Source organism: Lissotriton helveticus, chromosome 5_1 (assembly GCF_964261635.1).
Source record: "Lissotriton helveticus chromosome 5_1, aLisHel1.1, whole genome shotgun sequence".
NCBI classification, from domain to species: Eukaryota; Metazoa; Chordata; class Amphibia; order Caudata; family Salamandridae; genus Lissotriton; species Lissotriton helveticus.
The window spans coordinates 1,082,121,743-1,082,149,466 of NC_136065.1; the positions used below are offsets into that span (position 1 = coordinate 1,082,121,743).

General features: G+C 44.9%; 1 protein-coding gene across 3 annotated transcripts in view; it reads right to left on the reverse strand.

Moving 5' to 3' along the window:
* The window catches only part of SLF2 (SMC5/6 complex localization factor 2), a 374,767-nt gene that overhangs the window by 100,334 nt on the left and 246,709 nt on the right, over positions 1-27,724 (reverse strand). For all 3 annotated transcript variants that reach the window (XM_078643649.1, XM_078643650.1, XM_078643651.1), the window contains 3 exons: positions 9,348-9,524; positions 9,087-9,184; positions 260-347 (listed from right to left, as the gene is read on the reverse strand). In XM_078643649.1, coding sequence (XP_078499775.1) covers positions 260-347; positions 9,087-9,184; positions 9,348-9,524 — 363 coding nt within the window. The remainder of the gene's footprint in view (positions 1-259; positions 348-9,086; positions 9,185-9,347; positions 9,525-27,724) is intronic.

Genomic DNA, 27,724 nt, shown 5'->3' on the forward strand with positions numbered 1-27,724 from the left:
GACTTCTGGTTCAGGCACGTACTATGAAATCAGTAAATACAATCATTTTAAAAATCCTGATGCATCTATAGTTTGAAACGTTGCATGTGCCAAATTTATTAGTGTGCCTTGATTTTGTAGTGAAAACCTACAGTGCTTATAGTAGGCTACAACAATTGAGAACACCAAAGATCAATCTGACAGTAAAAGTTGGGAGAATGAATACATTTCATGTAGCAGAAGTACACACAACTGAATATTTTCAAAATATATTTCATACCTGCAAATTTTTTTCCTCTGGAAGACATTCATACTTTTTGTCTAAAAGCTTGGAAATTATCAAAAGGCTGAGGCGTTTTCGGAGCTCTCTGGAAAAATCAATAAAAATTCTTAATTAAATGCGCAACTGTAATTTTCTATCTTTTGCAAGAACCATTTATCTGAAAAGAATTAAAGTAAGATTACCATCAAACATACCCATTCTAAAAATGACAGCACTGAATATTAAAAAACTAAGTTTGGAAGGGGGTGAATATATGTGAAGGCAGATGGAAGGATATTAGCATATAGCAGACATGAGCATCGGGGGTAAGAAATAATGGCTTTTGCTAATGAAATGAGCCATCTGGGTTTTTGCCCAAAAACATACCTTTTTGGGTCCCGATTACTAGTTTCAAAACATGAGACTACACCTGCATTCAATATAAACATTTTCCTCCTCTCGCTCAAAAAACATAAAAGATGTAATCTATCCTCAAATGAAGATTCCAGTGTGAGCCTCATCAAAAATAGAGTTCAAGCCCGACTAGGAGGTAGTAGCAGGGGAGAGTAACATTCTCATAAAAATAAAAATAAAATAATACTGGGATGTCTCTTGCCTTAGTGGCATGCTTCATCAAGGGACCAGCTCCACCACCCTATTGGAAAATCAACTGTCAACAAGAATGGGCTCCTCTGTTGGAACAGAGCTCTATGATACTCAGTAAGTAGTTGTCTTTGCAGCAACACGCTATCTTGGCTTCTTGACAAATGAAGAAAGGTGGAGAGTCCAATATCAAATACAAATTACCTCATTGTAGACTGTACAAATGTTATTCTGGTCTCACTGTACGTAAGAATAAAACAGCAGAAAATGTATCTACAACCTTTCAACTAATTCTCATCATAGGGGCTGATTCACAGAACTAACTTGCAAAAAAATCCTAAACTTACTACTTTTGGTATTCACAGAAGGCGTTTAGCAGTCTTAAATTAGGATTTTGTCTTAAATTAAACTTAGGACAACATCCTAACTTAGGACAACATCCTAACTTAGGACAACATCCTAACTTAGGACAACATCCTAACTTAGGACAACATCCTAACTTAAGACTACTAAATGCCTTCTGTGAATACCAAAAGTAGGAAGCTTAGGATTTTGTCGTAAGTTAGTTCTGTGAACTGGGCCCTAAATGTTTCTGCATCTCTGTGTAGCCAACAACTGGTGTCTGCAGCATTCTTCAGTGCCAGGATATAAAGAAGTACAGAAAAGGAAAAAGAAATCCGAGGAACCCAGACTAATGCGCTCATCAATATCTGATTCTTGCGGGAGCTAATTCAGGCACTATCATCTGTGATGCCAAGTCTTACTACTGGGACCAGGTGGTACTCACAGATGCTGGTGCAATAGCAACAAACTGGCTCTCTACTTTTTCCATATTCTGAAAAAAGAAAGTTTGATGGTAGAGCACATCTCAATTTGACACAATCCTGATCACAGACCACTAGGCCTTCTGAAAAGTTGCAGTATATTATTTTAGGTTCAACCTTTAGTTGGGGATTTTAAAACTGATGTCCAACACCAAAATAATAAGCCATCAACCACAACTTGGTTTGGGCAACTGAGTGCAGAATACGCGAGAACAAAGCACATTATATGTTCTGTTAGCACATGAGAAACAATAAGTAGCAGTAAAGATGAAAGCCGAGTTAGCTAAGAACCGCTCTTGTCCCTCATTCTTCAACGTTTATTTACTGAAGGGCTACAAGGCACAACTTTGTCGGTTTACAATTATTTGCTGGAAAGCTTTCTCCTCCGCCCACTTCTTCACTTAAATGAGTGGATCTTTGTCATGAAATGCAGACACCAAACCATGTTCCATGTTGTCAAAATTCACAAGCAGACTGCAAAAACAATTCTGAACTGCAATGGCAAAAGTAACCTAAAAGAAAATTACATTCAAATTGGCAACAGCTGAACCTAGTATTTAGACAATAAATATAGGGTGTGATTTTCTGTATAGAAGGATGGCAAATTACATCTAAATAATTCTTTGAATTCATCCAGTATGTAAACAGGGCAGATAATGAGCACAAAGCTAGGTACTAAAATGAAAGTATTTAAAAAATGTTTTAAAGGGGAGGAGCTTCGCGGGCATCCAAGATGGTCGTGTGAGCAGAGGGCTCCCGAGACCCGCGCCGCCCTTCGCACATATCCTTACTACATCCTGATTTTGAAGATGGGCTTTTGAAGACGAACTCTTGCTGATCCCGACATTCTTTGAAGAATTGCATTCTGACGTTGGGATCCACTTTTACGCCGTCTCAAACTTTTCGGCCCGCCCCGGGGCCAGACCGGGGGCTCGGCCACTTTGCCAGCCGGGGAGTAGTTGAATAACATCGGCCGGAGTGTCCCCCCTCCAGCGGTCTCCTGCCTGACTTTCAGTTTCGTTTTCCTACTCCCGGCAAAGATCGGTTGATACGCTGCCTGGATCTACCCATGGCCCTGCCTGATGCTCTCACACCGTGGTGTGTCCTCCTGGCGTTTTGCCATTTATTCTGCACTATTGGCCTTTACTTCGATTGTGGCCGATTTCACTGTTTTTGACCACATCCCGGCCAGCCATTTTCACCAGGTCGCGCGGGTCCTTTCTCCAATATGGCCCCGAGACGGAGAGACGCAAGATCAAGACGCCTCACCGAGGGGGACAGACCCAGACGAACATCATGGATCATTACTCCCAATTGAAGGGTTCCCCCAGTAGTGCTGGCCGTACGCCTGATGACCCTAAAGCTGCCTCCGGTACGACACCAGGAGTGTCGCTGCAAGATGTGATGAGTGCAATCGCCAGTATGGAGGCCTCCATGGGGCAACAGTATTAGGCTCTTGCCTCCAAGATCAACACGGTGGCCGTGGATGTTACGCTGATTAGAGTGGACCTGGCAAAGACTAACGAGAGGGTCAAATCGTTAGATCTGAAGACCTCCAGCCTGACCACTGATGTAACGGACATTCAGACCGAGATCTGGAATCTGCGTTCTTCCCGGGATGTGCTGGCCCGTCGTCTGGAGGACTATGAAAACAGGGCCCGTCGCAACAACGTGCGCATTATTGGGGTCCCTGAAAATCCCGAGGCTCCTGCGACTGACCTCCTGGTGGAAGATCTGATTACCAATTATCTTGCTCCCGCCGGGTTCACTAAATTCTTTGCGGTCGAGCGTGCACATCGAATCCCTGGCAGAAAGGTCCAGCCGGGTGCCCCCCCCCGAGGCCTATCGTTGCTAGACTATTCCACTTCAGGGATAGAGATGCCATCCTGCAAGCCTCTCGGGACAAGGGCCCTGTGAAGTTCGAGAATGCCACTGTGAACTTTTACCCGGACTTTACTCCGTTCGTTCAGAGGCAGAGAATGGAATTCCAGGGAGTCAAGAGACGGCTACGGGACTTGGGCCTCAAGTACGCCATGCTGTTCCCGACCAGACTTCGTATTGAGTATGGGGAACGAACGTTTTTCTTCGATCGCCCGGACAGTGTCAGTGACTGGCTTGATTCTTTGCCAAAAAGGGATGATCGTACTGAGCACCCCGGCGGAGCCGATGGTGGCTTGCCGGAGCAGGAGTGACTGGTGGATCCCGATGCCTGAACTTTTCAACTTCTCCAGCTGAGTTTGGACAATGAGTCTTTAGTTCTTCCTTCATATTTGCCTGAGGGTGCAGGGGTCTCTTCCTCCTCTGGGGTTCTTTGTGTAGATTAGTTTCTTGATGGGGCGACAGGCACACTGCAAGTTGGGGTGGATTTTGAGTCTAACGCAGGGGTGCAGGGTGGGGGGTGTTGTAACGGGTTTAAGTTGGGGGTGGGGGGGCATGTGTGTGGTTGTTTTAGTTCACGAGGCATTCAACTGTTTTCTCTAACTGTTTCGGTCTTCGGGTTCTGTGTCTGGGGCGCTCTGCCTCTTCTTGGGGATGGGGGGTGGTGAGTTGAGACTACTATCATGGAATGTTAATGGGTTGGGAGACAGAATAAAGCGAGGGGTAGTGTTGCAATTCCTTAAACGCCATTCACCCGATGTACTTGTTCTACAGGAGACGCATCTTATAGGGAATACGTATCGAGCCATGAACAGACGTGGATACCGCCTAGTTGCTCACTCTGGTTTTACCTCTGGTTCCAGGGGGGTCGGCATTCTTATTCGGTCTTCTCTCCCCCTCGAAATTGATGAAGTTGTACTTGATGATAGAGGGCGCTATGCTGCGCTCACGGGTAGATGGGAAGGGAAGACACTGTCCATACTTACGATATATATCCCCCCGGGCCTTCAGGCCTCCACGTATGCCGACTTGGGTAGGGTCCTACTGGGGCCGCCCGAGGGTCTTATCATCGGAGGGGATTTTAACTCCGTCGTCTCTGGTACATCTGATCGTTTTCCCCCCAGGGATTTGGCTAGATCCCATATGTGGTTGAGCGATTTCCTTGATACCTTTGGGCTCGTCGATAGCTGGCGGTTGTTGCACCCTACACAACTTCAGTACACCTTCCATTCTGGGGCACATGGTAGTCTTTCTAGGTTAGACTATTTTCTAATGCCATCGGCTCAATCCTCCTCCATAAGTGAGGTTCGCCATTTTCCCAGGGGTATTTCTGATCACTCCCCCTTGTGGCTTCGGCTTGCGATGGGTGCGGGCAGTGTGGGCAGAGTGGCTCCTATTAACCCCTGGTACTTTCGTGACCCAAAAACCAGTTCTGAACTTGTTAAAGCCGTGGATCACTACTTTAATGACAATGTGGGGTCTGTTTCTTCTTCTGTATCTTTGTGGGAAGCTTTCAAGACTGTCATTCGTGGGCATTCTCTTTCACTGATTGCCGATGCCAAAAAGGCTAAAAATGAGGAGCTTGTGCGCCTGGAAACTGAGATAACTGCACTAGAGAGTGACCTTGATTCAGGAGTAACACGTTTAAAAATGCATTCCCTCAGTCTGAAACAGGCCGATTATAGGTCCGTCGTCACTGACGCGGCTAAGGTGATGAACAGGGAGCAACAGGGCAGGATGTATGATGTGGGTGACAAGGCCGGTAAATTGATTGCCTGGCTTGACAAGAAGGAAAGAGCGAATCGTGTTGTCCCCCTGATTGAGAGGCTGGATGGTGAGTGTGTCACTGACCCTGTTGGGATTGTTGAGTGTTTTGTTGACCACTTTCGAACGGTGTATGCCTCTGTCTGCGATAGGGACGAGGAAGACTCCCGGTTATTGCTTCGTGACATTGCGTTGCCCTGCCTTTCCGAAGATGACAGAGACCTCATGGATGCACCCCTCACGGTGGACGAAGTAGCGGAGGCTATACGTTCCCTCCGCTCTGGCAAGGCAATGGGCCCCAATGGATTACCCATTGAACTTTACAAACTGCGACCCGACAAAATGGCGCCCCACTTGAAGGATATGTTCTTTGAGGCTCTGGACTCTGGTTCCCTTCCCGCCGATCAGCGGCTCGCCACAATTGTGGTAATTCATGAGGAGGGAAAGCCGCGGGATCGTTGTGCCTCGTATAGGCCTATATCTTTGCTTAAAGCCGAACCCAAAATGTTAGCTAAACTGTCAGATAATCGTTTGATTAAGGTGATCGGGGACCTGATCCATCCGGATCAGTCCGGTTTCATTCCTCATCGGAACACCGCCCTTAATCTTCGGAGACTCCACGGAGTTCTCGCGAAGGCGGAGACCCTCACTGAGTCGGCCATTTTGGCTTCCCTTGATGCTACCATGGCTTTCGACACTATCGAATGGACTTATCTTTGGGCGGCTCTCTCAAAATTTGGATTTGGCCCCGTGTTCATCGCTTGGGTGAAACTTCTTTATGAGATGCCCCTTGCCCAGATGGCGGTTAACGGGAAGGCGTCCGGTATTTTCACACTCGGACGCGGTACTCGGCAGGGCTGCCCGTTGTCTCCTCTGCTCTTCGCCCTTGCATTGGAACCGTTGGCGGCGTGGCTCCGTTGGGAGCCCTCCATAAAAGGCATTCGGTGGTCTCCCGATTTCGAGGATCGTGTCTCGCTATACGCAGATGACATTCTCCTATATCTAACTTCCCCCTCAGAAATCCTTAAACGTGCTCTTCGATGTTCTTACCTCCTTCGGGAAGAACTCGTTATTAACTGGACTAAGTCCTGTGTCTACGTTTTGGCTGGTGGTCTCCCCCCATTGCCTCGTAGATTTCCGAACCAAGTCACTGAGTCCGGGTTTAAGTACCTGGGGATTTATGTTTCCTTGGACCCCACTGTTCGATATGAGCGCAACTTGCGGCCCCCTCTTCAACGGCTGAAGCTAGATGTTACACGCTGGCGTCATTTGCCACTGTCACCGCTAGGTCGTGCGGCTCTCTTTAAGAGGATGTCGCTGCCTAGATTTTTGTATGAGCTCCATAACTCGTTTGACCCCGTTCCCTCTTGTTACTTTCGGGAGGTGGAGAGTCTACAACGGCAACTGATCTGGGATGGCCGTGCACGCGTTGCTCTGTCTAAACTCACGCTTCCGTGGTATGACGGAGGCATCGCCCTTCCTGACATCAGGCGCTATTATTGGGCCTCCCAATTGAGTGCGGTCAACCACGCGACGTATGTTCCCGGTCCCGCCCCCGCCTTCGCAATGGATAAACACCTTCTGCCAGGGGGGAACTTCAATAGGGCGCTGTATTCCAAGAGCTCTGTCCAACACTGACTGGCCCAACTAAAGTCGCGGTACGTGTGTGGCACGATGCGAATGCGGCCTTGGGATGTAAGGATAGACTCACTCGCGCGACCCCCTTGTATGATTCTGAATGTCTGGGTAATTTATGGCGAACGAAAGAATTTGACAAATGGGATATGATCAGAATCACTAAGGTGGGGGATCTTTGGTCCAAAGGCGATGTTAAGACCTTTGAGGTGCTTAGGACGGAGTATGAACTTGGGGACAGGGAATTCTTCAGGTACGTTCAGGTCCGGCATGCCCTATTGTCGAACTTTGCTGTGGGTACAGCTATCCCTGAATCCTCACCCCTTGAGGATCTTATTCTTGATGGACACGTGCCCGACAGCACTATTTCATTAATTTACAAGAAGCTGATATATAACAGGGCCGACCTGCTTGTGCGCCTGAGGGCCTCGTGGATTGCCGACGGTCTAGAATTAGATGATGAGGACTGGCAGTCCGCCCTGTCCTCGCCAAAAGAAGTTGCCATATCTGCACGCCTTAGATTTGTTCAATTTAAGATCCTCCACCGTGTGTATGTCACTGGCCCGAGTCTGGTACGCATGGGATACTCTGCTGATGACTTGTGTAAGCGTGGCTGCGGTATGACTGGTACATTTCTTCATATTCTGTGGGAATGCCCCGAGGTGGTCGAGTTTTGGTCCCGTGTACATGTCGTAATGGAGAGGGTCACTGGGGTGGCACTGTTGCCAGAGGCCAGGCGCGGCCTCCTGAATGTCTGGGAACCCAATGACTACAATGCGGCACAGATTACCTGGGCGACCCTTGGTAATATGATCGCCAAAAGGGACATTGCACAGCTCTGGGAATCCCATAGGTCTCCGACCGTAACATTGTGGGCTGAGAATGTGGACTGGTGCATGTTTCGTGAGAAGACTGTATCTGTCGCGTGGTAGGCCCAAGAAGTGGGGCAGAATTTGGTCGCAATGGAACGCATACCGTGGCAATATATGCACCCCTCCACAAGATTTGTTTCCCAATGCCACCTTGTCCCCCTGATTGACATTCCACATATTAATTACATTGTATTGCTACTGGTTTCCTGGCTGCCCCCTCCCCACGAAACACTGTGCTATGTTTTTATTATTATTTATTATTATTATTATTATTATTATATGTTATGTATGTTACATTGCTGAAGCGCCGAGTACATGGACCCATGACTGTATTTCTGATCCATTTTTGCCTTGTGTAACATGTTATTGTTGTTGTTAATTTTCAATAAACATTTTCAACAACAAAAAACTGTTTTAAAGGATTAACACTGGACTGCATGATCACAACACTGATATCTTTCATAGATTCACATGCTTAGTATATTTTAAAAACAGCGATAGGGGGAATGTTCAGGACACTTAAAAACATTTTGTAGCCTATACATCTGATTGGAACAGCCTATTAGTCTTGATGTTGTCTTTGAGGATATGAAAATCCCAAACAATCTTAGTTTCAGTTCTTTCAGAAAAGGGAGGTTATAGATTAATTACAATTAGGAGCGGGAAGGTCATATCTGAATTTAGAAACAAATATGGGAAAAATATGAATCATGTAAGGAACTTTTCTTCCTTTGATTTCTTAGCTTGAGAGAAAGTGTACCAAAGCAGAGAGAAAGAATATTGTGGTCTGCCACTCATGTGATGTATAGAATTTTTCAGAAGACATAAAAAAAAAAAAAAAAAATCAAGCTGCATTTGTAGGACTCTGGAGATATTTTTATTATAGGCACTGCTGAATCCGTGATATAGTGTATCTAGTGTTCAGCCCACTTTGCAATTGTAAATAAACCTAGAAGGGTAGGATTTCTTAACATGACTTTGTCCATGTGGTGGATATTATTTCACCATCCTCATGGCTGAGAATCCAGACTTATCCGTAGATAACGGAGATGGGGACACTGTTAGGAAATTAAGCAACTGCATCAGTACGGTTGCACCACACGTTCCATGCTAACTACTAAGTGTCTCAGAGGGGTAACTCAGACCTCCAGTCAGTTTCACAGGTCACGCACTAGTTCAATGTACTCCCTCCCTTTATAGTTGTGTGTGGCCCAACACACTTTTATGCTTATTTCACAGAAAGACCCACTCTGTAGGAGTAAAAATTACCTTCCGCGTGCTATTGAATTCGGTACGAGGTGCACCAACTTCAGAAGATTATGATGATGACTAGAAAGTTTACTTATACATAAGCAAAGCTCATTCATCTAAAAAAAAAAAAGCAAACATTAGATGCCACATTATTTCAGAAAATTCAAACAAAACAATTAAGTAGGTCTTAAAGTATGCAAAGACGTTCTCAAAGTAAATGGCAACAATTGTTTATTTAACAAAACACCAAAAGAGATGTCTCAAGATGTTACATTTTACCTTTACATCCCAAGCTCTGATACTTTTCAGCAGGCTTTCTAGTAAACAATGGATATCAATCAAAGGAATCTGTTTCAGTTGTTTTTCCAGTCTTATTTTAAACAGCAATATTAAGAGCTGTATGATTTCATGGTCCTTGTAATGCTCAGGGCACACAGCTGTACACAAACCTAAAAACTTTAAAAAATAAAAACAATAAATGATTAATGTGAAGTAATACTTCATTTTCAAAATAATGTATTTGACATTTATTAAAGGTCCTAAATGATTCCAAAATCTGTAAGGTTCTAAACCAAATGAAGAGCTTTAAAAACAGGTTTTTACCATAAATCTCATACCTTCTGCACACCACAACACACAAGACAAACAGGCTAAATGCATTCGGGACCCACCACATATATCGACATAGTCAACTTTTTTGCAAAAGTAAAGTATGCTTTATTAATAATATGGCCCATAATTATATGTCAGAATTTCCTAATAGGACATGATCTCAAATTCAACAGCAGATAAGAGTCTACATAAAAATCTAATGGGCTACAAAATTAGCTTCATATACTGTAATAAATTGAAAGGAGCAAGTAACATTTTCTAAGCAATACTTAACTCTCCTTATTTTACTCTTGCATACAATATAACCACTAAATTGTCCATAAATTAGCTGTTTCTAGAAGTTTCTAAGTTTCAGAGGCATGATATGGTTTAATTTAAAAATACAAGATATTAGATTGCACTTGTACATTTAAAACTGAACTAAAGAAGGATATAAACAAAATTTGTAGGTAAAAATAAAAGATTAAATTATATAAATCCAATCTGCACTAAAAGTCATAATCGACTATGATAAAGTGCAGTTACAAAAACTGTTCAAGGCTTGAAACTGCCTTCACAAAATAAATCTGAGCAATATTTTATATTTCGTTAAGGCATTATGCAATTTCTACCTTTATTTGATGTTAATCTATTCTTGTTATTGACTATAAACAGCCCTACATGTGGGTAGTGGAAGCACGAAAGACCATCTTGGCGATTCTGGTATTCTAGAAGGAGAGTGTTTGTGCCTGCATTTGAACTCATTTAGCCTTATGGCAGTTGCTCTATCCCACAATGACAATATTGCTTCATGCTGACAATAAGCCAAAAATAACAGTTTTAATGAAATGTTACTTCTGCCAAATCTATCATCAGTTAAAATTTTGAAGAATTGCTCTTTCATGCTTTTTACACCATTGTTCACAGAACTCTACCAGTTCAGAACGTTGGACTGTAGTCGTGAAACATTCAGGTCAGCATTACTTAAATTAACCTAAAATTAGGACTACCACTTGACAGAGCGCATTTTCTTTCACTGGCTCTATTAATTCTAGCTTCATGTCTCCATCACAAAGCAATCATGAGTTGAAATGTGCTCAATTCAGCACTAGATACAAGGGCATGCCTTTTTGAGAAAATTTGTGTTTCACTACAGCCTCTTAGCTGAAGATACGCAAATGTTTTGAGTACAAAGTCATTAAAATAAGAAGCTTTGGAGAGTTATCAATTGCTCCCTGGTTAAGATTGGAAGGCCTGGAGTGGGAGTAAACTTGGAAACATTTGATGGAATCAAAAAGATGATTAGTACAATCAAGTCAACTCAAGTTCACATTTGGACGCTTGTCCGATACAAATCTTGAACGAGCAGTTACTAATACTGGGGCAAAGCCTCACCAGTAGGCAACAGCATATCAGCAAGGTCCACAACAGCACTACTTCAAATGACTTCACTAATAGTCACTTTGAAGGAGACAGAGGTCCTAAGCACAACTTAGATAGTGAGACAATGAAGTATAGACCACAATAGGCTCTATATACCACTTTTCCTTGTCCAGCCGGACAGGAAGTTTTAATAATTGATTTGATGACAGTCTTATTTACAGTATAAACATACAGCAACGAATCATTGCAGTATAGCACACTCCTGTGCCATACCATGGGGAAACAGAAGGAAAAATAAGAAAATAGGAAAGGGTGTATCAGGCAAAAAGAGCGGACAGGTCACTATTTTAGATTAGAACAATTTGTTAGTGTAACCTGAAGCGGCGCATACAACAATAAATGTACAATACATCAAATGTAAGCCCACTCAAAGGAGTCGACGTTTCGATCCCGCACTAAAAATATCAAGGGATCATCATCAGGACTTAATTGATTGTTTGCCTGGTTGGAACATTATTAATAGCCTGTTGGGAGTAAAACAGGGAGAAAGGAAAAATAAAAAATTGAAGGGAGAGATTAACAACGTGTAACTGGGGAGAATTGTCATTTCCAGCGGCCTGCTGAACTTACAACACTCGGATTCGCAGTGGGTGAGAGGTGCTCGTGAGTGTGAACATGAATTCATATAGATCACTGGAGGAGACTGGCATAATCATTGCTTAACACTTTCATAACTCGGAATCGCAGTGATGGGCGTGTGGTAGGTTGGAGATTTGGTCGTCTGAAAGCTAAGCTCAAACCCAGTGTGTGAGCAGGCATGGGTAGAGCTGCATGCACTTAACTCTAGATAGGGAAGAATTAGCCATGGGCATCCTACCTTTGGAAACAGTGTACCAAGGAAAGATGTAATGCACGACAACGTGAAGTTGGTGCTAATGGTCCCAACGGGGCTCAGCATACGTGGTGCTGGGAAGGGAGAAGGAGATTGTTGGTTGTGACACCCTGGCGCATAGGGCGGATCGTGCAAATGCGGCGGTGGTGGGGTAACATACCTAATGCTCAAATTTAAAGCAAACACTCAGCCTCGATGGAGTGTAAGCACGTGTGCCCGCTGTGGTTGACAGTGCCGTACGTGGGGCCGGTCGGGCGGTGTCTTCCGGATCTGAAGGAAAAGTTGGTGGTGAGCTTTGAACAGTGGTCGCACCAAAATAGTGAAAATTGCAGATAATTAACGCAAGCCTACCCTTTTGTGGTATTAGGAACCCTTGGATGGGGGTTATGTAATTAATGGGAGTGGTGAAGCTTGATGGCCAGACCCGGCAGCGGTCATGGAGATCGATGATCCGCTAGAGAAAGAAGGAAAAATACTAAGTCTCAGAGATAGGAGGGCTAAGGTGCCCGGTAGCAAAGCGGGGAGGTTCGGGCTTACCTTGTGCGGACAGTGCCACGGCGTGCAGAAGTACCGCCGTCTGTTCACTGGGAAGGCTTGCCGGCACTAGAAGAACAGAGCCGAGTCACGTGAACGTGTGCCCTGCGGTCGCCATCTTGGGTAGGGAGGTTGCATTCCAGGTGACGAAGGACTGGTGTCTACCAATTCACCTACGGCCGCCATCTTGGAAAGGCGTCCAAGTGCTGAGATTGGTTTGGGGAAGGAGGTGACTTGGGGTGAAAGTGAATAGCGCGAAGGCATGCGGGGCTTCATGCAAACAGCCGTGATTACATGCGAAAAACATCGCAATACATTGTTACATGGAAAATCTACATGCATATAGCTAAGGAATGTATAGGGTGAATTAATTCAGTAATTCTTAGCTGAGCAATGTGTGGGGTGCATTAAAAGCATATTGTCAGACATCAGTTCAGGAATATTAGAGGAGATTAGTCCAATCCTCACTCCTGTTGAGTCCTGTATGAAGGGTGTTGAATTGAATTATTGATTTCAGTTCCTCTCGATTCAGCAGTTGGTTAAGATTGCCCCCTCTCAGAGGTAATTTAACTGCTTTCAAAATTGTCCATTTGAGATCCTCCGCAGTATGTTTCAGTTCTGAGAAGTGTTCGACCAGAGGCGCATTTGGAGTCCCACATCTGATGCGACTTCTGTGTTGGCAGATTCGTGTCTTCGCCTTCTGGGTGGTTTGCCCAACATACATTTTTAGGCAGGGGCATAGAATGGCATAAATAACGTTACTGCTATTACAGTTGGTAAAGCTTTTCAAATCGACAGTAATGTTGTTATGGCTAAATTTACATGTTTCAATTGTGAATTCGCACACAGAACATTGTCCACATTTCACATGCCCTTGCATTGGTGGAAGGCCCCAGATTGAATCAATGGTTATGTTCGGGGTTGGGGCTGGTAGTGCTGCTCTAACCAAATGGTCCCTCAAATTCTTGCTTTTTTTGAATGCAAAGATTGGTCTTTCTAGATTTATATTGCCGGCATTTATGGTGGACCAATGTTTCAGAATACATTTCCGGATTTTGTTAGAGACGGGGGAGAAGGTTGTGACACAAGCAATCCTCTCTTGCCTGTCTCTGGTGTTTGGTGAAAGTAACACCTCTCGTGGGCAGTACCATGCTCTCTTGGAAGCGTTTTTCACTAACCTCCTGGGATACCCGCGTGCTTTTAGTTTGTTGGTTTGGTTCAGGGCCTCCCTAAAGTAATCAGCTTTTGAGGAACAATTGCGTCTGATTCTCAAGAATTGTGAGTAGGGCAAAGAGTCCTTCAATGCCCTGGGATGGTTGCTTTCGTACTTCAGTAGAGTGTTACGCTCGGTGGGCTTCCTATACAAACGTGTCAGTAATTCACCTGCTTCATGGTAGATAGTTAGATCTAGAAATGGTATTTCCATTTTGTCATGGGCAAGGGTGAATTTGAGGTCTGCACAGTTATTGTTCAGCCAATGGAGGAAGGAATGTAAGGTGGAGAAATCAGAATTCCAAACCAGAAAAATGTCGTCAATATAGCGACGCCATAAATAAATCCCTGAAAAGAATGGATTATAGTCGGTAAGGATTGATCCGGTTTCTAGGTCGTCCATAAACAGTATGGCTAGGTGTGGAGCAAAAATAGCTCCCATTGAGGTGCCCTTGATTTGCTGGTTAAATGTGTTGTCGAACACAAAGAAATTCCTGGAAAGGCATAACTCTAGTAGTTGCATTATGAACAGGGTTGGGACCCTATGGGGCCGGGGGCGAGTGTCCAATACTTTCTGGATCACTAGAAGAGCCGCTGTTTGGGGGATATTTGTGTAGAGCGACTCTACATCCATGGTGCAGAGAGTGTTCACCTCCGGATCATATGGATAGTGCTCTACCAAATTTATCATTTCCATACTGTCGCGTACATAACAGGTAGATGGAACAAAATCCTTGATAAAATAATCGACATACTTTCCAAGTGGTTCCAAGATAGAGCCACATGCAGAGACAATTGGTCTGCCTGGGGGGGGGAGTCAATGCTTTTATGAATCTTCGGGAGAGTGTAAATCACCGGAAGACATGGGTTTTTGACATTGAGAAACGCATGTTCCTTCTTACTCAAATAGCCTTGTGCCCTGGCGTCATTAGTGAGCTTAAGTATAGTCTCTTGGATTTCCTTGGATGGATTCCTTGGTAATCTCTCATAGTGTTCAGTGTTGGCAAGCTGGCGGTTTATCTCATTTTTATAAGAATTGATGTCTTGCAGGACAATCCCGCCGCCCTTATCGGCACTCTTCACTATGAGAGAGGGACTGTTTCTCAATGTGTTTAAAGCATCCTTCTCACGCTTGGAGATGTTATAAGGGATGTAGATTTTTTCTTTTTCTAGGTTACACAGATCTTTTAGAACTAGTTTCTCAAATGTAAGGATTTCAGGTGGGATCATACCTGAAGTTGGTAGGAAAGTAGAAGGGGGACTGAAAGGTGTATTCACAATGGGAGGGGTTGAAGGATGCAGTTGAAAGAAAGCTTTCAAACGGATGAGTCTGAAAAATTTAAGTAGCTCGGTCTGTAACTCCATGAAATTGGGTCGGATGGTAGGAACGAACGATAAGCCTTTCTTTAGTAGTTCAGTTTCAGGCTCTCGTAGAATATGGCTAGACAGGTTGAAAATGGGTATCACCTCAGCGGAATTGTGAAGTGAGGTTGTTAGAGCAGTGTTTGTCATACTTCCTACCATTGGTAAAAGTTGTTCCGGGTTCTCCGCTTGCCGGGGGCGTTGAACCATCTTTGGGATTTCTTTGCCCTTCCCCTTTGTGGTGTCCCTTGCTGGCCTCGAGCTAAAAAAGGCTGGGCGTTGCTTCCACCCCTTCTGGGATTACTACCACCTTCACCGGGTTCAGATGCGTCAGAGGATTCAGCTGATGTATCTGAAAATCCGACTATATTCTGTCGTTTGTTATATCTACCCCAAGGTCTATTGTTAGGGTTAAAATGGGGCCTGTTGGTGTAAAAGTCTTTATTCAGATATGGATACGTATTTTCTATGTTGTAGTTTTTTATATCTTTTTTGACTTTATTGGATTTTTTGTTTTGTTCAATTCGTTGGAAGTCTGCCACTGTTTTATCTACTTGCTCAAGTAGCTTCTTGCAATCGGATGTCAGGTCGGAATCGTTTATCTGTTTCAATAAATCACTGATTTCGATTTCCAATGTTTTTAAAGTTTCCACAGCAATATCGATTCCCAGTGCCAGCCAATGTCTCGAGCACGTGGTACCGATATAACTGAAATTGGAGATGTATTTGGGGTTGTCTGTAAAGATACCCGGAACGTTTCTGACCTGTAACCCGACCGGGATAACCTCAGCCTTTAGGTAATCAGTAAGCATTAATATCATCAATTGGAGCCTGACCTGCTTCTTTTTGAGTTTCTCTAGTTGTTCAGGTAATGTGGAATTATTTGCAGTGGGAACATCAGGTGTTTCAGAACGTTCCGGGTATCTTTACAGACAACCCCAAATACATCTCCAATTTCAGTTATATCGGTACCACGTGCTCGAGACATTGGCTGGCACTGGGAATCGATATTGCTGTGGAAACTTTAAAAACATTTGAAATCGAAATCAGTGATTTATTGAAACAGATAAACGATTCCCACCTGACATCCGATTGCAAGAAGCTACTTGAGCAAGTAGATAAAACAGTGGCAGACTTCCAACGAATTGAACAAAACAAAAAATCCAATAAAGTAAAAAAAGATATAAAAAACTACAACATAGAAAATACGTATCCATATTTGAATAAATACTTTTACACCAACAGGCCCCATTTTAACCCTAACAATAGACCTTGGGGTAGATATAACAAACGACAGAATATAGTCGGATTTTCAGATACATCAGCTGAATCCTCTGACGCATCTGAACCCGGTGAAGGTGGTAGTAATCCCAGAAGGGGTGGAAGCAACGCCCAGCCTTTTTTAGCTCGAGGCCAGCAAGGGACACCACAAAGGGGGAGGGCAAAGAAATCCCAAAGATGGTTCAACGCCCCCGGCGAGCGGAGAACCCGGAACAACTTTTACCAATGGTAGGAAGTATGACAAACACTGCTCCAACAACCTCACTTCACAATTCCGCTGAGGTGATACCCATTTTCAACCTGTCTAGCCATATTCTACGAGAGCCTGAAACTGAACTACTAAAGAAAGGCTTATCGTTCGTTCCTACCATCCGACCCAATTTCATGGAGTTACAGACCGAGCTACTTAAATTTTTCAGACTCATCCGTTTGAAAGCTTTCTTTCAACTGCATCCTTCAACCCCTCCCATTGTGAATACACCTTTCAGTCCCCCTTCTACTTTCCTACCAACTTCAGGTATGATCCCACCTGAAATCATTACGTTTGAGAAACTAGTTCTAAAAGATCTGTGTAACCTAGAAAAAGAAAAAATCTACATCCCTTATAACATCTCCAAGCGTGAGAAGGATGCTTTAAACACATTGAGAAACAGTCCCTCTCTCATAGTGAAGAGTGCCGATAAGGGCGGCGGGATTGTCCTGCAAGACATCAATTCTTATAAAAATGAGATAAACCGCCAGCTTGCCAACACTGAACACTATGAGAGATTACCAAGGAATCCATCCAAGGAAATCCAAGAGACTATACTTAAGCTCACTAATGACGCCAGGGCACAAGGCTATTTGAGTAAGAAGGAACATGCGTTTCTCAATGTCAAAAACCCACGTCTTCCGGTGATTTACACTCTCCCGAAGATTCATAAAAGCATTGACTCCCCCCCAGGCAGACCAATTGTCTCTGCATGTGGCTCTATCTTGGAACCACTTGGAAAGTATGTCGATTATTTTATCAAGGATTTTGTTCCATCTACCTGTTATGTACGCGACAGTATGGAAATGATAAATTTGGTAGAGCACTATCCATATGATCCGGAGGTGAACACTCTCTGCACCATGGATGTAGAGTCGCTCTACACAAATATCCCCCAAACAGCGGCTCTTCTAGGGATCCAGAAAGTATTGGACACTCGCCCCCGGCCCCATAGGGTCCCAACCCTGTTCATAATGCAACTACTAGAGTTATGCCTTTCCAGGAATTTCTTTGTGTTCGACAACACATTTTACCAGCAAATCAAGGGCACCTCAATGGGAGCTATTTTTGCTCCACACCTAGCCATACTGTTTATGGACGACCTAGAAACCGGATCAATCCTTACCGACTATAATCCATTCTTTTCAGGGATTTATTTATGGCGTCGCTATATTGACGACATTTTTCTGGTTTGGAATTCTGATTTCTCCACCTTACATTCCTTCCTCCATTGGCTGAACAATAACTGTGCAGACCTCAAATTCACCCTTGCCCATGACAAAATGGAAATACAATTTCTAGATCTAACTATCTACCATGAAGCAGGTGAATTACTGACACGTTTGTATAGGAAGCCCACCGAGCGTAACACTCTACTGAGGTACGAAAGCAACCATCCCAGGGCATTGAAGGACTCTTTGCCCTACTCACAATTCTTGAGAATCAGACGCAATTGTTCCTCAAAAGCTGATTACTTTAGGGAGGCCCTGAACCTAACCAACAAACTAAAAGCACGCGGGTATCCCAGGAGGTTAGTGAAAAACGCTTCCAAGAGAGCATGGTACTGCCCACGAGAGGTGTTACTTTCACCAAAGACCAGAGTCAGGCAAGAGAGCTTGTGTCACGACCTTCTCCCCCGTCTCTAACAAAATCCGGAAATGTATTCTGAAACATTGGTCCACCATAAATGCCGGCAATATAAATCTAGAAAGTCCAATCTTTGCATTCAAAAAAGGCAAGAATTTGAGGGACCATTTGGTTAGAGCAGCACTACCAGCCCCAACCCCGAACATAACCATTGATTCAATCTGGGGCCTTCCACCAATGCAAGGGCATGTGAAATGTGGACAATGTTCTGCGTGCGAATTCACAATTGAAACATGTAAATTTAGCCATAACAACATTACTGTCAATTTGAAAAGCTTTACCAACTGTAATAGCAGTAACGTTATTTATGCCATTCTATGCCCCTGCCTAAAAATGTATGTTGGGCAAACCACCCAAAAGGCGAAGACACGAATCTGCCAACACAGAAGTCGCATCAGATGTGGGACTCCAAATGCGCCTCTGGGCGAACACTTCTCAGAACTGAAACATACTGCGGAGGATCTCAAATGGACAATTTTGAAAGCAGTTAAATTACCTCTGAGAGGGGGCAATCTTAACCAACTGCTGAATCGAGAGGAACTGAAATCAATAATTCAATTCAACACCCTTCATACAGGACTCAACAGGAGTGAGGATTGGACTAATCTCCTCTAATATTCCTGAACTGATGTCTGACAATATGCTTTTAATGCACCCCACACATTGCTCAGCTAAGAATTACTGAATTAATTCACCCTATACATTCCTTAGCTATATGCATGTAGATTTCCCATGTAACAATGTATTGCGATGTTTTTCGCATGTAATCACGGCTGTTTGCATGAAGCCCCGCATGCCTTCGCGCTATTCACTTTCACCCCAAGTCACCTCCTTCCCCAAACCAATCTCGGCACTTGGACTCCTTTCCAAGATGGCGGCCGTAGGTGAATTGGTAGACACCAGTCCTTCACCTGGAATGCAACCTCCCTACCCAAGATGGCGACAGCAGGGCACACGTTCACGTGACTCGGCTCTGTTCTTCTAGTGCCGGCAAGCCTTCCCAGTGAACAGACGGCGGTACTTCTGCACGCCGTGGCACTGTCCGCACAAGGTAAGCCCGAACCTCCCCGCTTTGCTACCGGACACCTTAGCCCTCCAATCTCTGAGACTTAGTATTTTTCCTTCTTTCTCTAGCGGATCATCGATCTCCATGACCGCTGCCGGGTCTGGCCATCAAGCTTCACCACTCCCATTAATTACATAACCCCCATCCAAGGGTACCTAATACCACAAAAGGGTAGGCATGCGTTAATTATCTGCAATTTTCACTATTTTGGTGCGACCACTGTTCAAAGCTCACCACCAACTTTTCCTTCAGATCCGGAAGACACCGCCCGACCGGCCCCACGTACGGCACTGTCAACCACAGCGGGCACACGTGCTTACAATCCATCGAGGCTGAGTGTTTGCTTTAAATTTGAGCATTAGGTATGTTACCCCACCACCGCCGCATTTGCACAATCCGCCCTATGCGCCAGGGTGTCACAACCAACAATCTCCTTCTCCCTTCCCAGCACCACGTATGCTGAGCCCCGTTGGGACCATTAGCACCAACTTCACGTTGTCGTGCATTACATCTTTCCTTGGTACACTGTTTCCAAAGGTAGGATGCCCATGGCTAATTCTTCCCTATCTAGAGTTAAGTGCATGCAGCTCTACCCATGCCTGCTCACACACTGGGTTTGAGCTTAGCTTTTAGACGACCAAATCTCCAACCTACCACACGCCCATCACTGCGATTCCGAGTTATGAAAGTGTTAAGCAATGATTATGCCAGTCTCCTCCAGTGATCTATATGAATTCATGTTCACACTCACGAGCACCTCTCACCCACTGCGAATCCGAGTGTTGTAAGTTCAGCAGGCCGCTGGTAATGACAATTCTCCCCAGTTACACGTTGTTAATCTCTCCCTTCAATTTTTTATTTTTCCTTTCTCCCTGTTTTACTCCCAACAGGCTATTAATAATGTTCCAACCAGGCAAACAATCAATTAAGTCCTGATGATGATCCCTTGATATTTTTAGTGCGGGATCGAAACGTCGACTCCTTTGAGTGGGCATACATTTGATGTATTGTACATTTATTGTTGTATGCGCCGCTTCAGGTTACACTAACAAATTGTTCTAATCTAAAATAGCGACCTGTCCGCTCTTTTTGCCTGATACACCCTTTCCTATTTTATTATTTTACCTTCTGTTTCCCCATGGTATGGCACAGGAGTGTGCTATAATGCAATGATTCGTTGCTGTATGTTTATACTGTAAATAAGACTGTCATCAAATCAATTATTAAAACTTCCTGTCCGGCTGGACAAGGCAAAGTGGTATATAGAGCCTATTGTGGTCTATACTTCATTGTCTCACTATCTAAGTTGTGCTTAGGACCTCTGTCTCCTTCAAAGTAACTACTACCCATGGTCCTTTGCCACCCGTTGGGTTCCCTTGTTTTTTAGAAATTCACTAATAGTCGCCTCTTCTTTTTTTACAAAGAAAACTCATATCCAGATGGGCTAGCACCACTCACAATAGATATGAGTTCCATTATTTGTGAGGTCAATGCACTTAAAACCTATAAGTCACCCCTAAGGTAGGCCTTTCAATCCTGAAGGCAGGGTGCTTGGTTTTAAGTGCAAGGGTGTCCTGCATGAGCAGGATACCCCCTACAAACCCAGGAGTAGATTCTCCAGGCTTTGCAAGTGAGGTCAGCCATTTTATACCTATAGTGGACATCAAGTAAATTACGAGATGTCCAAATATATATTGGCTGCACCGAAACCGGTCATGTTTGGTATCCAGCATGTTGGAATCCTACTACAACACTGATTCCAATGTTGGACGTAGGATGCCATGCACTTGGGGGCTCCCCTAGGGAGACCCTGTGTATTCCCGGTACCAGCCTTCAAGGGTTTTACAGCAAGCTAGTGCTGCTGCTGACCACAGACAAGATTCTGCCCTCTTGCTGCTGACCCAAGCTCTAGCAGGGGAAGGTAGAACAATAGGATTCCTGTCACAGGGAGGTGGAACCACCTCACAGACAGGACTTTGTGTATTGGGCTGGGGTGGGGCGCTTGCCAGTGCCATAAGACTGCTTTGAAGGGCACATTTGGTGCCCTCCTTGCACACTCCAATTGTAACCAATTCAGGTAGCCATTGGCACCTGCACTGGTATGAGACCTGACAAAGGACATGAGAGTATTCTCCCCTCTGTCAAGCCCCTTCTGATGGGAGGGACCGCTGAATCGTTCCAACCTTTTCTTTGAGTACTTAAGGGCTTACCTGTGGGCGGGGTTTCAAGTTAGTCATGGGACAAGATTCAGATCTGATACCACTTCATCTCCAACGGTCTAGGCACGTTGGACTTTGCTTTGGCAACCGAGAATGCATCTGGTGGACTCCTGCTGCACCTCACCGCGTCGTCCTTCCAGTCTTCTGCGTAGTCAGTGCCTCAGCTCCACCCAGGTTCATCTCAAGACCTGTGGGCATCAAAGACACCTGAAGGAATCTCGCTTGGAGTGAAAGTCACTCCCCTGAATCTGCAGGCACTGCAACTTAGCTGACTAGTCTGCTGCTCCAGATGTCCACGGACTCTGAAAGGCTCAGCAACACAGGTGGTGGGTCTGCAACTCCCTCGAGACCTGCGCGGTCTTCTCAGCACGTTTGGATCCAGTATCCCATGTCGAAACTGCTGGAACAGTACCCCTGTGAACCGCGTCGACTTGCCGCTGACAAATCTTGTTGGCACTATTCTCCAAAGATCTTTGGAATCCAAGAAGTTTCATCATCTCCTGCTACAAAGATCTTCGCCCTAACTGCATCCTCTGCATCGTGGGCCAACAATCTTGGTGAGCTGCTCGAGGTCCTCTTGCGACTCCTGTGCGTTTGGCCTGTGGGCTCTCTTGAGGGTCTTCCTAGGGTCCCCTGCTTACTCGGGGGTGACACTCCTGTGCTGGGTGAGTCCCTTGCTCGTCCGGACACTGCACCTTCTTCATTTTTCTCATCTGTTGCTGCGGCCAAGGCTCGTTGGTGCTCTCACTGGACACCAACCCCCTGGCTGTCGACTCCCGACGTGGGACAGCTTATGAACGGCTCCTGGTCTTCCACAGCGTCGCCTAGACATCACAGCTGTAGCGACATGGTCACCGTCAACCCTACTGCATCTTTCATCATCGGTGGTCATTGGTCTTCCATGTCTCTTGGTCACTCCAGAGTGGCATAGACTATGTCCCCTCTGCTTGCAGAATCCATCCTTCGATTTCACCAGCGGCATCTTCACTGAAGTCATCCGTTGTAGTCTACAGCAGTTTCCTACGTCACTTCGCACCAATGCACCCGGCTTCCCTGATTGAGGTATCCTGGCTCCTGGGGTATCCACGGGTGGGGTGACACTCCAACCTTCCATCTTCCACGAGGTTTCTTCAGGGTCGTCTGGGAAAGATCCTTCTTAAAAACTGCAACCAAGACTTCCCCATTGACTTCTATTGAATAGGTGGTTGTGTTTCCACTCTGCACACAGCCTCCGTAGGGTTCCGGGGTACTTACTTTGGTTATTTCCTTGGGCCCCACGCTCTTCTAAGTCTTCTAGGTCCAGTCCCGACTTTGGCTGCGGTTTGCATTTCACTTTATTAGTATACAGTTTGGTCTCCCCCTGGAGACCACTGTGTATTTGTGCTACTTACCTGTCCTTCTATTGAAGTAATGAGTGTACTGCGATTAAATCTCCGGGTAGGAGATACCTCAATGTGTTAGTGTTTTTAATAAATACATATTTTTATAACTACACTGTGTGGTTCTTTTTCACTTTACCCTGTACTATATGATTTGTGCTGGTAAATCAAGCTGCCTTATACTCTTTCTGGACTAAGCCTGAAAGCTGCTCTCCACAGCTACCACTTAGAAACCTTTCTATGGTTGTCTAAGACAACTACAATCACCATAAGGGTTGTCTGGATTAGTGCAGTGTGCACCATATACTAAGCCAGCCTCCTACACAATCCTACTGTTCTTGTGCTTTTCTTACTTAAGAAAAACTTTGGCCCATGTAAAGGAGTGCAATAGCTTTATTAATGTTCTCCTTATAACCCTCTGTTCTAATTAAACTCAAAGGCTCCTCCAATTCTAGCTGTCGAACTTTTTCTGGAAATCACCAAAACAGGTATGCAAGCAGCTGCCATGGTTGGTGTCTTGGCACTATATCACAGTACTTGATATGCAGCACTTATCGAAGGGCGAAAAGTCATCACACCAGCAAGATCAGGAACAACCGGGCCCAAAGTCATCCTGGAGGCTCTGGACTGGGCTCGAAGAGTTTGGTGTCCCGAGCTGTTAAGCTTGGCCATCGGACCTTCGATCAGGCTGCCACTTCTGGAGGATCTCCTATCCCAGCACCAGGGTCAGTGTTCCACCTTCAAGTGTGGAGATTGAAGGACGACAGTTGACCGTTTTGGAATTCTGTCCAAGGTTTGCAATGTTATCTTGGCAGCCAGGCGTACCTCCATCAAGATGGTATATGCCTACCACTGGAGAAAGTTTGTGGCATGGTGTGCAAAAAAGCAAGTTGATCCTCTTTCAGGTCCCCCTTTCTCAGGTTTTTCTCTTTATTCTTTCTTTTGGCCAGCATGGCTCTGCATTGGGCATCTTAAAGGACTATCTTTCAGCCATCTAAGCTTTTCTGTGGTTTCCAGATCAGCCACCCCTGTTCAGGTCCCTTGTAAATAGGTTTTTGAAAGGTCTCTAACATATGTTTCCACCTTCACCCTTTATCATGCCTTAGTGGGACTTCAATCGTGTACTTATTTTTCTAATGTTTGCTCCCTTTGAGCCACTACATAACTATCCTCTCAGGGTCAGAGGGTCAAAAAGCTCAAGGTATGTCAATCAAGAATCCATACCTAACCATCTTTCCAGACAAACAGGTTCTTCCCACTAGATCTTCCTTTCTGGCGAAAGTGTAGGCCAGTCCATCACCCTGCCTACCCTTTATGCTCTGTTGCATCCCTCTAAGGAAGAGGAAATACTCCAACGTCTGGACCCAGAAAGAGCATTATTGTTCTGCCTTGACTACATGAAAGAGTTCCGGGTAGACAACCAACTCTTCGTGGGGTGTCTGAGCCAAGAAGGTGAAGGCTGTGCAGAAACAGACCATCACCCAATAGATGGTGCTATGCATCAAAATCTGCTACGCACTGGCCAAGAGTAAACCCCCTGAGGATTTGGGTGGTCGATTCACCAGAGCTAAGGCTGTAATCACTGTGTAGACACATGGAATTCCAGTCCTGGATATCTGCCAGTCACCAAAGTGGGCTTCTTTGCATGTGTTAACCAAGCACTACTGTTTGGACAGTTAGGCCCACCGGGATGGGCACTTTGCTAATTTGGCCCTCCAGGACAATAGTGAGAATTAGATCCACAAACCCACCTCCGGAGAGGTATTGCTTCAGGACCCAGTCTAAGGTAAGGAATCTACAGGTAGAAATCTCTAGCAGATCAACAAGGTACTTACCTTCGGAAACGCCATATCTTGTAGAGATTATCTAGCCACAGAATCCTTACCGACCCACCCATCTTCCCGCTCTTCGAACAGATCTCTAGGGTCAGGGGTTTCCCCCTTTCAGGGCCCCGGTTTGCCACACCAGTGGTCAGTGTTCTTCGTGGCTCCGGGCACCTGACATGGAACGTCGCAAAAATAAACAGACGTCAGCATGCTGGGGTGGCTGCATTGCCCAGCAGGGCACAACGAGCCTAAGACTCATGGATGCCTGTTTCATCCTAACTATTACATGTGGGCTTAGTGGCCTTGAAGGAAAAACGTAGGTAAATATTCTGGACCAGTTCAGACATAGCATTGCCCAATGAATGGGGGCATCTTGAAACAAAACTTAGGCATTTTTTGTTATCTTGGGTGGTGAACAGATACTATCGGGATTGCCCTGCAGCAGAAGTATTTGGTTGTTCATCACCCATTCAGGTGTTTTTTATCATGCATTCAACTGTGTAGCCAGGCAATGTTGCTGTCCACTCCTGAGAAATGCTTTGCAAGGAGGACGACTTGATGATGAATAGTCCAATGCTGTATGGTTTGTTCCAAGGTTGATAATGGGGTGGGGAAGTTCTCCCTGTTTTTTAATGTAATACAAGATCGACGTGATGCCTGTATGCATGTGCACGGTCATGTTGCAGATTACTATGTAAAATGCTTGAAGTATCAACTACTGCCAATAGTTCCAGAAGACTGAGGTGTAGGCTTTGTTGCTGGGGAGACCATTGGCCTACAATCACGAAATTGCCCAAATGTGCTCCCCACCCTGAAAGGGGAGGTACCTTTGGTGATGGTCACCGGCAGCTGGGGAGTCAAGAAACAACCAGCCCAGTAACAGTTCTTTTTCTACCATCTCAAGTTGTGCTGAACTCTATAGGCTCTACCCATGCTACATCTTCCCATTGAACAGTCACTTGTGACCAGTGTCTGACCAGATACTACTGCAGTGTGTGAATGCACAAGCAAGCATTTAGATCAACTGCAATGCAAAACTCCATAATCCCAACAGTTTTGTGATGATTCTCACTGTCTGAGCATACAAAATGTGGTAAGGTGAAACCAGTCTCGGAAATACCAGCACTCTTGTAGCTGGGGTAAGCTTTTCATGTTACTGTGTTCAGTAGGGGTCCCAAGGAAGGTTATATTTGTTCGGGAGAGAGATATTTGCTTGGCTTTCATGTTTAAACCTACTTTGTGGAACATACTGCTTGCTGAGTGTGAGTGAGGCACTGCTTTAAGCAGTTGCCCTTTTCTAGAAAAGGTACTTCCATTCAGTAATGCTCTTTCTGTTGGATACTCCATCTAACTGCATATTCTTCAATGTAAAAATATCCTGAGGTACTAAAGAGGACCCAGAACATTTTAACAGCATAGCTCCTGCATGCCAGTAGGTGGCTTCGTGAGGATCAGCGCTGACTTTGTTACATTGCAGAAGTGATGAACGGAGCTGCATACAAGTGTCATCCTAGTGCGATGGCATCAGTTTCTTTCGCGACTCTGTGTAGGCCAGAATTAGTAACGAAAGATCTTTAGAATCCTATAATGGGACCTTTTTAAGGCTGAGAGAAATAATGCCACAGCACCGGAAAGTTGGAAGGGAGTTGGAGAATTTGTGATAAGAGTAACCACCAGAACGAGTGTTACCAAAAGTTCCTCTGATGGATAATTCTAACTGCAGATCCTTCACCTTTGAAATAGGTACCAAAGCGGTACCTCCCAAGGTGGGCAGATTGTAGAATGGCTCAGATAAAAATGTCCTGCAGGTCCGAACAAGTGAAATTCCCTTCCCAATTGACCTGGCTGTCAGGGCTGTAGCACTTTGTGAATATATGTACCATCTCACATGTTGCAGCCTGACAGATGTCAAATATAGGCCCGTATGCGTTCCAGTGTAGAGGTAGCAGCCTTGACCTTGATGGAAAGGTCCCTCAATACTTCAGGGGGCTGCTGCTTCGCCAGGGCCTATGACAACTAAATATAGAGGACTATGCAATTCGATCATTAGATTCCTTTTCTGCATTGCCTCGCCTTACTTTACCCATAGAAACCTACAAAGAGCTGATCATCCACCCAATGGTCTTTGGTGTGACTGATGTAGAAACTTGAAGCTCTTTCAGAATAAAACAGACCGAGCTTCTCCTCCTCTTTCAAGGGGTGCAGCAGAGCAAAGAATGTTAGACAAATGATGGATTGTTTAATATGAAAAGCTATTTAACAACTTCAGGCAAAAAGGCCTCCATGGTCCGCAGTACCACTTTGCCAGGAAAAATGGTACTATAAAGGTGGCTGCACTGAGGGAGCTTGGAGTTCGCTCATGCGACGAGTCGAGGTCACCATGACCACAAATACAGTCATTAAAGTCACAAGACTTAATGGATAGCTGAGCTTGGGCATGAATGGCGTATAAATGAGGAAACTAAGAACCAAATTAAGATCCTACTGTGGCATCATGAAGTGTTACATAGCAAAATAAATAGGCCAAACATTTAAAACATCTAATCACAAAGGGTGATTTTGAACATGGATGGTTAGTCTGGTAAACATAAAAAGGGCAAGAGCGGAAAGGTATGCTTTATGAGTGTACTTTGTGGGCTAGAGATAGAACAAACAAAAAGGACAACTGACAATTTGGCCTGCAATAGGTCACTGCCAATGCAGGCTACAAACTTGTTCTACAGTCCAGTGTGGACAATCTTAGTAAAAGGACACCTGGCAGCAAAGATGACATCCACAACTTCAGAAGGAAGATCGAATGCAGTCCACTGTGGCCTCTCAATCATCGTGTATGGAGAAGCAGATTGCAAAGGCTCATGTTCTCATGAAGAGTAGTTTTATGAAAGGAAAGATGTTCATGCCAAGACGTTCCAGGCACCACACTCTTCTTGCTCAACCAGAAGACACTAGGATAATATGGGATTGGTCGTTCCTGATCTTCATCAACACTCAGGGCAGAAGAGGTAGAGGCGGAA